This window comes from Colias croceus, chromosome 2 (assembly GCF_905220415.1).
Source record: "Colias croceus chromosome 2, ilColCroc2.1".
NCBI lineage: Eukaryota > Metazoa > Arthropoda > Insecta > Lepidoptera > Pieridae > Colias > Colias croceus.
The window spans coordinates 2,494,560-2,510,353 of record NC_059538.1 but is presented as its reverse complement, the minus strand read 5'-3'; the positions used below and the strand labels follow the sequence as shown (position 1 = coordinate 2,510,353).

Here is a 15,794-nt window from a genome sequence, read left to right as displayed (position 1 = left end):
AAAGTAGTTTAAGGTTACTGATTCTTTGATTTTTAACCGACTTGATAAAAGAGAAGATCAATTCATATTTCAAAGTAAGTCCAATAATTTCTTCTTACAAAGTATTTTACATATTTCCTTATTTTGATGTAAACTTTAATTATAATTATTAAGTTTATTAAGTTTTTGAAATAAATAAATTTTTTAAATGAAATCGTGCTTTTGCTATTACAAATTGTTATGTTTCCTAACGGTACAGTTAGATCCTCTTTTTTTTTTTTTTTTTTTGTATGGTGTTTCTCAATGTTAGCCAGAAGGGCTACTACATTTTAACGCGGACGCGGGGGTGAACTGAAGGTTCACCCTGGTAGCGACATGCACAAGGGCGTCCCCCCTTGACGGGGACCACGAACCTCGGCTTGAGCTGTCGCTTGAGTGGAGGAGGCCAGAAGGGCCCTAATCGGACGGGAGTTAGATCCTCAAATCTAACTTTTCCGTTATATTTTCGTGCAGAAAAATATCTCAAAAATGAAGAGTCAGTCAGTCAGTCTTTCTTAACAAAACTTATTTATTTAATAAAAAGACTAGGCCTTTTATTTCATGTGAGCGATATTTCCAATACATAACTTAACCTTGTCTTCGTTTGGAATTTCTGAGTCAGCAAACTGATATGGGTGTTAAATAATAGATTTAAATATTGCACTATGAAGGACACGTGGTGTTTGCTGGTGTAATTACTGTTACTAATCGCTCGATAAGCGTAGAAGGATAGTAATCTATATTTAATGATTTACTTGTGTTTGCAGTTAGTTTATTTTAAATGGAGTTTTGCATATATTGTGATTTAAAAGTAAATTTCTCACATTTCTTGTTTTTAAGGTTCCGAACCTCAAAACAACGGAACTTTGTTGTCCGTCTGTCTGTCTATCTATCTCTCAAGACGTTGTGACGTCTATCTGTCTCTCAACCATAAAGTAAGTACCTATCACATAAAATAAAAACAATTTTGTTTAAATAATCCATTATTTTAACAACTTCACAGCTGACTGTGAAAGAGGTCACAAAAATTAGAAATTTGCATGGCACAGAAAAGTAATATTGCTCCGAAATATCAATTCGAACCATAGATATTAAATAACACGGAACAATTGCTTGTAAATAGCTTCAAATTGTTTCAGTCCGGAATCAAACAGGAAACTCTAAGTAGGCGTAGTTGTTCATTTTGGACCAGTTATCTAATGAAATGTGACGTAATATAGAAGAATGTTTGGTTGTATTGTGAATAGCAAGTTTACTTGAGTTCTGTGGCAGGATCACATACAGCTTCTGTATGTGATGCTTGGTATCTACTAAAAATTATACAAATATACCTATTTTCTTAGATATGTTATAATTATTATAAATATCTATGACAAAATGATGGATAAGATAATTACAATATGTGATCAAAGTCTTTTAAGTACAAATGACGATTTTTAATGATTAAAAAATATTGACATAACACTTAACAGTAGGAAATCACCACGTGTATAAAAAAATCCATATCCACCTGTAGATAGCACTTTTATGAGATTTTAAAACACATATAAAACATACATTCTCATCTACAGCACTGCCATTCCGCTACCTAGAGATACATTCGAAAAATTCAAAAAAAAAAATGCATAACCCATCCTACAGTTTGCCAAGTGACATACCCAAATGTTCTAATAATGATTTATTATTCAATGTACGAACACAAAAATGCGAAGCATGCAGCTCAGGTAGAGGTCCGAACCCGAACTGGTTTAACTTGCACTTTTTCAACCTCGGTTAGATATTTAGTTCAATAGGCGTTTAGGGATACTTTTTTGTTGTAGCATGCCAAATTTTTAAATAAATATACGTAATAAATTATGGAGAAATTTGTTTGTTGTTTTTCAACCTTTTTTCGTTTTTTTCTTAACATATCATGCGACAGGTAACGAACATGTGTTTGGAATCCTCTCATAAAGTTACTTACTTACAAGTAAGAAGTACAATACTAATGCTTTACCCGTTATATATTTTATACTAATGCTTTACCCGTGACTTCGCTCGCTTGCACTCAAAAGTCAAGATTAACGATAATCCGATACACTAACCTGTGTAACATCTTTTCGATGATTTATCTAAAAATTAAAATACATAAAAATTAAAAATCTATTCCGCAGAAAACGAAGTTTATTTTTGTTTCATAACATAAACAAACACCAAAACGCGTTGTCTTTTCAGAACTAGTTTTTTCTAAAACAAAGCATATTATCTCGTTATCTCCTTTATTCACAGATAAATAATTCGATTCTAAATTGAAAACTCGTCAAATAGATATGAAAGACATTTACCAAAGATATTCCGTTATTCGCTATGATACAAACAGGTTTGGTGAATTTATATATTCTATCGAGAAAGTTCCAGTGAAAAGATTTCTCAATATTTCACATTTGATTCATAAATTTCATTGCCACAGATATTAAGATATGAATGGCGTTTAATTTCCTCTATAAATTGGTTGATTTATTAGTAAGAATTGATGTAAGGCATAAAAATGACTAGATTTATTGTAAATGCAACGTTTCTTATTTATGCATCGTAAATAAAATTTCATAAATTAATTAATGTAACAGTTGGAAAGTAAGGAAGAAATTAAGACGGGAAATATAAATTTCAATTTGAAATATGCAACTTCAACAAACATAAACCTCTAATTTCATATCCAATAGATTCCCTAACACCACGATAAATCTGAAACATCTAAAACTTCACTACCAACCACTAAAACTCAAACAGTTTAAATCCTACAATTCTACCAACACTAAGAACTTATACAGAATGGGCATATCCATATAAGCCTCTAACGGCCAGACCCGCCATCTCGACGCATTGTTCTAGCATTGGATTGCAACCATTACAGAATATATTATATAGAATATAATACCACAGATACAACACTATAATACCATTACCCCACACATGGCAACCGGATGTCCATAAAGGAAAGGGGGCAATGATTATGGCAACACCAACGTGCAATGCTAATTCTAATAATGGACAATGTATAGATTTAAAATCCTTCACGTATGTTTACTAGACCCATATAGTTTATGTAGCCCTAGTTATTTTAAAGCTATAAAAATGTTATTGAAGTTGAGAGAGAGAGAGTATAGAGAGAGTAGATATTTGGTCATAAAATTTCTAACATGATTAATTTTTCTGTATAATGTTTTACAAACTTAAAACTAATATGTATTTATGATTGCATTGACTCCCAAAAATAGGTATACTGAATTAAAAATATTATATATTTGAGTAGGTCATCTATTCTTGAGTAAATCATTAAAAAGCATGATAAAATGTGCATTCTTAATTTTTCACACGACACTTTCTGTAATCACTTTACATAATATTATATAAGTATAATTTCCTTTTATTGAACACATCCTGTAATAAAAATAATCTAGACATTATCGTTAAAAAACTTTTCTGCTAAGTGTGGCTTAACAATTACAAACTTGATACATTTTTGATATAAAAAAATATCTCCAATCTAATACTAATTCTACATTAAACGAATACACCGCCAAAAACTTTCTACGATCGTGATAATATGATAATCTAAGTAAATTATTATGCGTGTTCGATTGACAAACATTTATCACTAACGCAATCAAAATATTCGCCATCGTTAACAAACAATTTAAATAAAACGAAGCCAAACAATTAACTAAATATTTAAATATTGCGTCACGATTTAATTCAATGTTTTTAATGTAAAGAATTCGTTCTTTTTTTATTTGTTCGATTTTGGATTTTTTGTTTCGAAGAGGAACGTCACTTCTGTTTATATTAGATATATTTGCCTCTCTTTGCCGTTAAATTAAAAAAAAAAGCGCGGGAAAAATCCTTGTTGTTAAAATTATTTGTTATGCCACTTTTATCCATGTAGCAATTTAAATTACACAAGTTAATATTTAGAAATAAATTATATAATTAAAAAATAAAGATGAAATTGTAAGTTTAAAATGTTAATAACAATTACGGCATACAGAGTGCTTCTCAAGTGAATTGGATTAGCGTTGCGGGCCAAGGACTGAATACTTAACGTAATCTGAAGCCAATAAAGAAATAAAACTAGATCAATTTGGGATAAAACATAATCGATATGCAAATACGGGGTAAAGGTTAGTTCTGGCCAAGGCTATAAAATAGAAGTCTGTAGAATAGAACGGTAAATAGGCAAGTATAATTAATAAGTAGGTATGTATAGTATATGTTGCTTAGATAAGCTGCTATCTTTTATGTATATTTTATATTTTTTTACAACTTTACCATGTATCTTTTTTAATGTTAAAATACTGAGCTATTGGGAAAGCAAATGTTAAAGAGAAGATTTTATTTATATTTTAATCGAAGGGGATTAGTTACGCTACGAAAGAAAAATATTGCAATATCGGATTCGAGTATTTAATTTTAAAATTACGGTCATATAAAATAAAAAATTTTGCTTTGAAATATTGTTTTGAACACGAATTCCAGGTGTCATGATCAAGCCTATCAATCCACTTTTTTGTGTCGATTTTTAACAAAATATTGGCAAAAAGTAAACCGTATCTAATCTACAAATGAATGCAGAATAACTTTGGAATTTTTAATGTCATGTCGTGACTCGTGACTGCGCTATTAAGCATCTCAAGGCGGTCAAACAATACATTTAAATTTGACAAGAAATGCCATATCTGACGCTTACAAGGGTAATGATATACGCAGACACCAATACAAATTGATAAAACCATAATGTGTTTAGTTCAGCACAAGGTTCAGCATCAACTTTGGCATTTAATTATAAACAATAGAGTCGATTATAGCACGCTTTGTCTACTCCAATGTAACAGACATGTGCATGACCTTTTCTAGACCATAAGTCAAGTGTGACCTATTTCTGTGGAATTTTGTCATGCACGGGTAATTTACAATACACATAATAATTTTGTCAAGGTCAAACTCTATTCTCGAAGTTGTTGACGAATACGTTTACCTGGGACAAAGCGTCCAATTAGGTAAGTCCAATTTCGGGAAAGAGGTCAATCGTCGAATCCGACTCGGCTGGGCAGCGTTCGGGAAACTACGCAGCATCTTTTCGTCCAAAATCCCTCAGTGCCTGAAGACGAAAGTCTTCGAGCAGTGTGTGTTACCGGTGTTGACTTATGGATCTGAGACGTGGTCGCTAACCGCGGGCATGGTGCACAAGCTTCGCGTTGCTCAACGAGCTATGGAACGGGCTATGCTCGGGGTTTCTTTGCGTGATCGAATCAGAAATGAGGAGATCCGCAAAAGAACTAAAGTCACCGACATAGCCCACCGTATTAGTAAGTTGAAGTGGCGCTGGGCTGGGCATATAGCCCGCAGAACCGATGGCCGCTGGGGCAAAAAGGTTCTAGAGTGGCGACCACGTACAGGACGTCGCAGTGTGGGACGGCCTTCAACGAGGTGGACAGACGACCTGATCAAAGTGGCGGGGAGCCGCTGGATTCAGGCCGCTGGTGATCGGTCGTTTTGGAAATCTTTGGGGGAGGCCTATGTCCTGCAGTGGACGTCTTGAAAGGCTGGAATGATGAATGATGAAAGATTTTAAGAAAAGTCTGGAATCACAAGATGATTAAACACGAGAAGAATGTGTAATGCCAAGCATTTTTCCAAAAAGTCAATTTATGACGCCATAAAAGCCAAGCCCTGTAATCGAATATTTTAAGTGCAATCTCGCTTTTTGTCACCTCCTTTATTATGAGAAGTTATGAAAGTTAATTAATATCCTGTTCACGTAACAGCAATCGTAAAAACATACCGGACAGTCGGTCAATGTGTTTCACGCACAAGGCGCATTTCCTCTGTCTCCGTTTTGCTAATCACTAATCATAGATTCAATACGTTTGCGTGTCTGACTGTTTTTCCTGAAAGAAAAGTGGGATGTATCATATATGCAAGCGAATATGAGGAAACGTCAGTTGTACGGTACGATTTTGACAGGGTGGTATTCTGGGACCACTGTTTTATTTAAGTGACGATAATGGTGAGCTTTGTTTTTTTAAACAATTTATCAGCATTATTAGTGTTATTGGATAAATGGATAATACACTAACGAAGCAGGTATGATTTCAAATACTAAAATATTCGCGTTAATTTCAACATCATAATAAGTTAAAATATTCGTAAATAAACGTAGCTTTAAATTTACTTTACCGTCTAGCAGATGTGAATAAACAAAAGTGTAAGTACCGTACCGATCGACATTGTTTTAACAATTGCATACGTTTTCTATAGCTTGGCGGTATTTTAATTACTTTCGCAACAATATTTTCTCATGGACTTTATTGTTACAATCTTTCGTTTGGTTACAAGGACAACCATAGCGTGTTTGTAATACAATTCTAGTTTTAAAGTGTTTCAATTTACATGTTTAGATAACATTCCATTATATACATATTTGTAATATTCGTCCTACGTAAATTCTAAAATTTTGGAAGTAAGGAATACATTAAAAATGTTGCAGCAATACGATATTTTCCTGTTAAATTCGACACGATGTTAACTCAGAGTGGTCATCGTTCCAGCTTCGTTGCAATGAGCTTTATATCAATTGCATAACTGTTGTTGTTATCGGATCGCTGCAAACCTGAGCACAATTACATCAAATCACATTTCCTTATTACGTAAACGTTAAGGTCCAAGTTAGATCATTAACGACACGCTCCATATAGAATGAGTCATACCGCAAACTCGTGGGTTAAAATGCCTTAAATCCAGTTGGTAATACGAAACTTGATGTTTACGGTAAAGTACTGCTTAATATGACCACCATGATTTCGTATGTGCGTGTTTCAAGTAACAATTTTTATAGGCATAAACTTATTCATATTATGTTACAAAATCTGACAAATTCTCGACCTGAATTGTATGAGGTATAAAAGATTATAGGCCATAAATAGATACCGAGATAAAATCGTGTTATACAACTTGATAATAAGCAAAAATTGTAAAGAGAATTTGAAAATAAAACACCTGGTGTGACAATATGGAGATTGGAGACCTTAGTCTACTTTAAATAAACAATGCATAATTGAATAGATCTTGCAATAAATGGTACGAAACGAAACGATACTATCGATCCGAACTTAATGGAATTGATCCGCCTATCTGAAAGCTGATAGCGTTATCTTAATTGATATATCCTTGTCGTGTTTCAACATACTTCACACCTTTACAAATTCGTCCGATGAAATGCAATCGCTCTTTGTCTTTGTTTTAGTGCATATTCTAATCCGAAATCTTTTGAATGAACCTTTTTACTTTTTTGTTTCCTAACCAGCGCATTCCTTGTTAATCTCTGAGCCGGAGTCCTTTTTTCCTGTTATAAGAGTATTTATCCTTCACACATAATATTCTATCATCATTGTTCCAGGCTTGAGGGGTTGAAGATTCAGATTATTCACCAGACCAGCACTGCTGTCACTTACGCAGGCGTACCGTCATCATTGGCTCCAGATCAGTGGCAGACACTTGTGTGATGTGCCGGTTACACCACGATATACTGAAGTTGGATGTCACTTGATCGCACAGGATGAAGTTCTCAACGGGGTCGAGTTCCAGCAGCCTCGCCAGTGACTCGCTGTCGAGGAAGTCCACGTTGTGTATCTATACGGAGTTGGACGCGCCACCGCCCGTTGAAAGGGTATGTATCACATTTATTTGTGTATAATTTGGATACATGTAAACTTCTTTAGATTGAGCGAGGTTAGACTAACTGAAGATAGTGGCATGGTCAAGCCGTGGTCCTACTCGTAGTAGACTTCGGGTTAGATACGTTAACAAATAGCAAATGTCTTAAATCATGTGTAATATTAGAGCTTACTAAAATAGATATCCAGATCTGGGTATACTTAACTGAATGACAAATTGGTCTAACATCCGTGATTATAATCACTCACGTGAGCGTCTTTAACATAGAATTACATTTAACATATTTTCGCAGAAAAGCAAACCCAAGTGAACGCATTGAGCACCTAACTTCCGACAAACAACTTCCGTAAATTCCGTTAATCACCTGGATATCCTGTCGCATGAATAAGGAGGTCAATTCACATTACATAATTCTAACGGCAAACATGTTAAAAGTATTACAGAGTTAAGAAAGCACACAACAATACTTGCGAATTTCTGGGTTGCATTAACTTTCAATTTCGCATGATAATATAATAAATAAAAACAATGCAGCGTCCGGGTCGAAACTGCATCCAAGAGAAAGTGGCATGTCATCTTCTTGTACCCTGTTAGTGGGATTGCAAAAGATCATTTATTTCGTCTTATCGAATACCCCATTTGGATACTCTTAACGAGGTTGTTGCGTCGCTCGCAACTATTAATACATTAACTTTCCTTCGTTAAAATCTCCAAATGACGGAAGGTACTGATAGAACTGCTTTATTAATGGACGAAGAATGGGTTAGATTGTATTGCCATAAGTGAAAATCGTTGATTTTAACTTCATATAAAAGCAAATAGATCGACTAACAATAACATAGAGATTGACTCAACAATAATTCATAATATTTTTTTAATTGCGTGATTGTTTACAATTTTCATTTATTTCTAGTTTATTTTAAATCGCATGCCGTTTTTTTTTGCGGCTTGGCTTAATTACCCGTTTGTTTATTACATGTATCTATTACGTAGTTGTTTGTTCATAATAATCTTTTCATACCTATTTTTATGCAAGTTTACAAATAAAGTTGGTAAATATTTATGAATCAAAATTGCAATCCTAGCACCATTACTACTGCAATCGTAAATTTGTTAGTCTCGTATTGCAAACTTATTTGCACTATTACAGCTCTCCATGTAAACAAATAGTCAGACATACAAATTTCTAAACCAAACACAATTTATTTACAAACATTTCGTAGAAATTCACACGTGTGATCAAAATAAAATACATTTGCACGTGTATTACCATAACAATTGCAAATTTAAATTCAACAGTTACAATCTTCATTGAACATGACAGCAGTGGAAAATAAATCATCAATTAATTACAAATCCTCGTTAGTACTTCATACAATTACATGATGGTTTATTGCGCGACTTTTCTTGCGTATATCAAGGCCGCCATTGTCTTGCCTATCGCACGTGACGATCGCTAACGTTTTTGCACTTTCACGAGCGTATATATGATTATATTGATTTCTTCAACACTTGCATTATGTACGCAGCGTATATCATTTCGTTTATTGATACGATCTTCATTATTAAACTTAACCGTGTAATGACATTGTCTTCGGGTAGTTACGTTATCTTTAATGATTTCTGTTGAACGTTTATCAAGTATAATGGTCCATTTATTATTGTATGTTTGACAATGAACAGAAAAATGTTGGACATCATTACAAGCCGTATAAGCATTCTTTTATAAATCTTAAACGCCTACTTATTAAGCGCGCTAGCATCGGATATTGAGTCGCGTGACAGTTATATGATAGATAACTTTCGCTTAGCATAGGCGAGTCTTATATGGGTGTCATTATAGCCCATATGAGAGCGGTCAATAATCCCATCAATTCTATGCCCTACATTTTAAAGTTTAACATCAAACCTAAGCTTCAAAGAAATAACACGCCGCATTAAATTATTTCATCACTAAAATGAAGTATTGATAAATAATTAGTTTTCTAATTTGTATGTTAGTCATAGTTGTAATTACCACGTAATGACCATAAATGTGGTTTTACAATAATGCGTAATAACTAAGCTAACAAAAAACAAGGTGCATTCAAAACGTAAATCCTCAATTTAATTTATTTTTATTTATATTTGTCGTATCACGTCGTAATTTCTCAGATCACTTCCTTTCAAGAAGTTTCAAGCATTGTTATTTTGACGATTACAAAGAAAATAAAGTACTCATAGTTAAATTTTAATTTATTTATTTTCTACGGAACCAAAAAGTAAAATCGCTTCTGCTCATTTCACCAACCAACCCTAAGACTTTGCGGATAATGAACTTGAAAAAAAACAATCGTTGAAAGTTCTACTAATGACTGTTAACTTTTATCGGTTATAAATAATGATTACTATAATTTTTTATACGATAATATTTGATTACGCCTTGTAAAATCTTGATGATAAGAATTTGTGTACAGAGTACTTATGTTTTTCGATTTTATCACGTGTATGAGATCTAATCTCGTTGTATAAATATAATTTATAATGTTATAAATTATACGAGTTAAATTAATGTATGTTGATTGCCAATGGCAGGCGCGCGAGGGGTACCGTGAGCGTTCCCACCGGAGATCCCGGGATCCCCCCTTTACTTGCGCGTAAGTAGGCCACCGTGAGGTTTTAGTCAGTAGAAGTCTGACATAACCGCGCTGCTGCCCCCGAAGCAGCCGGTATTCATGATGAATTTCCTCACGTTAAAAAAAAAATGTATGTTACTATTTCGACTACCTATATTAATGCTAAACGCGGCTACTACAAATGGCCATTATTTACAAGGCACCAGAATAACTTAATTTTTAAACATTTTAATTTTGAAATCAAGTTTAATACTCGTTTTTACGTTACTTTTGGAGTTTAGCAAGATTCTAACCATCGGAATCTTTTAAGTCAAATTTTCATGCAGTACGTCTTTTCCTTCTTTATAATTCGATTTAAGAGTAGCATTTCGACTATTTTCCATTCCTTACAATATAAATTGGGTTTTGGACATTCCAAAAATCAATTATAATAAAAAATAAACAAGAAACTAATTTTCTAATTAAATCTGCTTTCGTCATGACCTCAGTTTCGTTCTGCTTGCTTATCAGAGTGAATATTTACGCTCTTTTTAATGAAATGATGTTCAATGTGATTGCGGTTTCGGCCTTTTTTGTTCGGATCTGTTATCAAATCGATGTCATTATCAATTGTTTTATCAATTTTATCATCACTATGCGCTACATCTAGATTGTTCACGAATTTTGTAGTTATTCTCACGTCACATGTCTTTTTATCTTTATTTTCATCATCTTCCATGCCATGATCATGCCAACAGCCAAAATAAGTAGATATATTCTGTAACAACATGGCATTTAAAAGAACACAAAGCCAAATGAATGCAAACAAAGATGACCCCAATCTGGTTAATTGTACAGTCTTCGCCAAGGTCACTTACACCATTCCACTCGGTTGCAAGGAATGCCCGATCCATTATCTCATTACCTTAATAAGATTTCCAATTCGTAATAATACGTTGTGCCATCGCGTGATCGTCCTTGATCTAAACGTGCACGAATGCACGACTCTTTTACCACGGTTACATCAGCTCTAGTCTGTCGCTTGGAAATCCAAGCGAAAACATCTGAAACGTTATTTTCCATTATTACATTGTCCTGGAAAAACACTAATACTTGTTAAGGATAACATAGCTAGTTTGGTAATATCTTTTAAACATCCTCTTTCTCTATTTAATTGACGAACATCTTCGTGGTCTTGGTGAAAACAAAGAGCACCAGACCGGCTATTCCGGATCTTCACTTTTCTCGGTAGTAAGTACAATAACATCAAAATACTACAATGAAAGTTGAACCGTATACATGTTTGTTTATTTCATACGAAAGGTCACAAACGGTCGCCTCACATCTTGTTAGAATTATCTATACTTTCATCGTTGAATCGTGATTGTCCTTTAAGCTAAATCGTTTTTGTTTACTCCGCAGTGGTTCTTCACGAGATACACAAACATGTTTCGCATTGTTTGTTTTTGTTATTCTTATAACAAAGGCAGCTTGTTTATAGAATAAATTATGCTACGATCTACGATCTAGTACTTTCAAGTTGCTCGCTATATTCTCAGCTATAAAATATTTTCTTGTTTATGATCTCAGCACTGATTTACTTCTAAATCGTAATACAATTCAGAGACCCAACCATACTATTACTGTCCATTAGGGTTTCCCTTTAGCTGTTCATTACTCCACCGATGGGCATATAGCCTCATAACCCTCATTTTATCAGCCATTTATAAATAATGGCTGGAGGTTGTCGCGTGCTAACTGATCAACAAAACAGACACGTCCTCGCCCTTCCACCTTTCCAACGTTCAGACCCTTAGCAATTAGTTCTACATGCGGGCTTATCCGGTAGGAAAATGTGGAGACACGTTTCTGTTGTTTGTACTTTTGATTGGGACAATGCGTTGGAGTTCATACCGAAGCCCTCGGGGCACCGTCGAGCCAATGAAATCGAGTTTCTTAGAATCTTCTGTGTTTTTTACTTGTGTCTATTTGTAACAATGTTATATGTATTTGTCTAACATCATCGTTAATATATTTAATCGGTTTATTTAGGTCTCAATGAAGCAATAGAAATTAGATCGATTTGTTTGGAAGCGGTATGCTTAGAAAGAGAATAATAATTTTCAGTAACAAGCAAAATATTCTTAACTATCTATCAGTTAACAGAGATAGTGTTTCAGTTTTTATCCGTCCTTACGAAGTAATTACATCACGTGAACATATACCACGTGGTTCTAAATTACACGTTTTATTATTAACGCTTTATCTCTCAGCTGTTTTATAACAAGTGTGCTTTTAACGTGACTCCAACGTTGAACGTAACACAGTATCGCACGTGTTCAGGTAGTGTGCATAGCATAAGGTTTCTTAAGGAAGCACTACTTAGACGATCCTATTACAATATGGAAAGGAAATATGACATGAGACGATTTAGCGTGTAATACCTCCAAGCATTATAAGCCGATATATCTTTACAAAGCGTTTGATAAAGTATGCGGGGGTAAGGACCGGTGTACATGAGCTTATAATGGACTTTGTTACAAGTATTGCTACAAGATAGTGTGGACTAGTTTATTCATATAAAGTTTTATGTGGAATTTTGAAATATCTTTTAGAGTAGGGGAATCGTGGAGCGTGTAGTTGTGAGCCTGATAGTGATAATGTTAATGGTTCTATTTACTTGCCCGCATCTAAATAATTTACTTAACAACTAACAAAGAAAATTGTTGATAGTTCAGCTTATCTATTTAGTGTTCCGTATCGCAAACAGTGAAACCTCTTTATCGTATAATAGGTAGGTATGTAATAAATTATTTTCATGTCATTTCTTCGTTTGGCAGAACGATGAATTTCACAAAGATTTACTCTAGTATCAACATTTACATAAAAATGTAATTCAAAGTCTAGTAAATTCTTTAGTAGTCCGTGTTCACTGTGCGTATCGTATTTAAAGGTATACCCTACTTCTACAGGTCTCTAACCTCCATAGGCATTAACGTACTCATGGGTATGTATCGCTAAATTGTGTAATAACTTCGCTATTAACATGTCTTCTTTCCTAAACAACCATTACTACTTTACCATCAATTATTAAAAGTTTTTCCTATAATATTTGGTCCCTTTTAATATATAATATATGCTTTTATTAGCCTCACCTGTATGTATATGTAACCAACATCTTTAGACCCGATTTTGACGCACTTTGAAAGGACAGATTTCAATGTACACTTATCTACTATTATACAATAACTAGGTTACAGCCCGCGCCTTCGCCCGCTTTGTCTAAAACCTAATAAATTATATACTAAAACCTTCCTCTTGAATCACTCTATCTGTTAAAAAAAACGCATCAAAATCCGTTGCGTTGTTTCAAGGTTTAAGCATACAAAGGAACATAGGGACAGAGAAAGCGACTTTGTTTTATACTATGTAGTGATTCCATGAATTTATCTCATTCAAGCGTTTTATTTCGTTCTTTTTAACAATATTGATGAAATCAATATTTAATCTAATGCTTCTTTCGTTTCTTCCATATCTTAAAGCCAAAGTAAACTGCTTAATCTAATCCACGTCAAATGGTATGCGTGATCATCAGCCACTCAATCTAAAACAACCGTGTCAGACTGTTTTCTGATTTAGTAACAAGGAAATGTGAACTGAGATGTGAACTTGGTTTCACCATTTCATGCTTTGCATATGCGGTTTAGCGTGTGGCCTAATAAAACATATTGCAAGATTTGAATGTGTTTTATGCTCCAGCTACCATTGTATTGTATTGAGTTATTATCGAAGCATCATTTGAGTTATGTTTGTTTCGGAGTTTTAAATTGGCAATGTTGGTAATCGTTTGTGCGAATACAGTTATTACTTATTATATAATACTAGCTGTGCCGCGCGGTTTCACCCGCATTCGCTCCTGTTGATCTTAGCCTGATGATATTGTATAGCCTTATAGCCTTCCTCGATAAATGGGCTATCTAACACCGAAAGAATTTTTCAAATAGGATAGTAGGTCCTGAGATTAGCGCGTTCAAACAAACAAACTCTTCAGCTTTATAATATTAGTATGTTATTTCGGAGTTTTAAATTGGCAAAGTTAATAGGTATTTTAATTACTTTTTTTATTGTTCGATACGTATCACGTGTTATGGTATGGTTACATACCTTCGAAATAATTAGTTGTATGAATTGTAAGTTAGTTGTTACTTACATGATTGTATGTATGTAAAAACTAACGTAAAATATCTGCTACTACAACTGTTCCTATACAATAGCTTTCCAAAAAAATATTTTTGTGCCGACATAGATATTATTCCAAGAATTTTCTTCATGGTCTACTTATTCTTAAACATTTCTATTATAAATTATACCAAAAGAATGGACGTAATATAAACTGGCTTAATTTATTTTGGTGTTTCATAATCTAGAAAAATATAATATATTTTTAAATTACGAAAAAAATCAGAGTTATATCGATCCAAATTACTAAATAATTCAATGGATGACTATGAGCCAATAATGCATGCATTAGAAATGATTTCAAATTATACATTCCTTTTTGCAAAAAACTAGTACATTGCAGTAATGTTTCTCATTATTTCTGTTAATTCTTTTAATAATGCACTAACGTTGATATAATTTATGCGTTATTATTTTTCAAGATGTCGTTTATTTCCATTTTGAAATAATAATTTTATTTTTTTATTTTTTTGTTTGGTTTAACTCATTAATGTGTGGTTTATCTATATATTAATGTTGTTGCTTTAAATGATAGTAAGATTCTTTTTTCTTTGTAATAATAAAAATAACAATATATTTAGCATCGGAAATTGGTACATTAGTTCAAATCTATATAATAAATAAATATACAAAGGGAAACTGACTAAACGACTGGCCAAAATGACATAGGTTACCTATTGTATGTACACGATCACTCGAACGAAGTCGCGGCCTAAAGCTAGTTAACAACACGATATTAAATTAATATTAATTTTTATTACTTTTTATCACAACAACTTATTTAATCGAAAATTATAAATATTGTAATTTGTAATGAAGTGATTGTAATAAGATTCGTCCTCGATGCAAATGTCAACAAAAAAATAAAATAAAAACAAAAACAACTTCAAAAATCTTCACACTATTAATTTTACTTTCCAATACTTATCGTTATTAAGCTAAAGTCAGTTAAGCCGAATTTCGTTAACCTACATACAACTTAACCACAACTTAGCGGTACTTTATGCATACATGGAAGGAACAATGCTGCATTTTTGTTCTAATGTCAAATGAATATTCATTAAGTTAAACCTACTTACCAAAAAACGTGACAGTTGTTCAATGGTTTTTATTTATAGTTTGAAGCTAAATCACACCCCGGACACTCCATACAAAATTATAGTTTTGACAGTCACACTGTAGAGACTGCAAATGTGTGTGTAAACTCTTTATGGTTGGCACATTTGTGAC

General features: G+C 33.4%; 1 protein-coding gene across 1 annotated transcript in view; it reads left to right on the top strand.

Annotated features, from left to right (window-relative positions):
* Window positions 1–15,794, top strand: part of LOC123705376 — a 42,882-nt gene that overhangs the window by 9,716 nt on the left and 17,372 nt on the right. Inside the window, exon 2 of the mRNA XM_045654124.1 lies at window positions 7,454–7,723. Within this exon, the coding sequence (XP_045510080.1) occupies window positions 7,613–7,723 (111 nt within the window). The 5' untranslated portion in view covers window positions 7,454–7,612. The remainder of the gene's footprint in view (window positions 1–7,453; window positions 7,724–15,794) is intronic.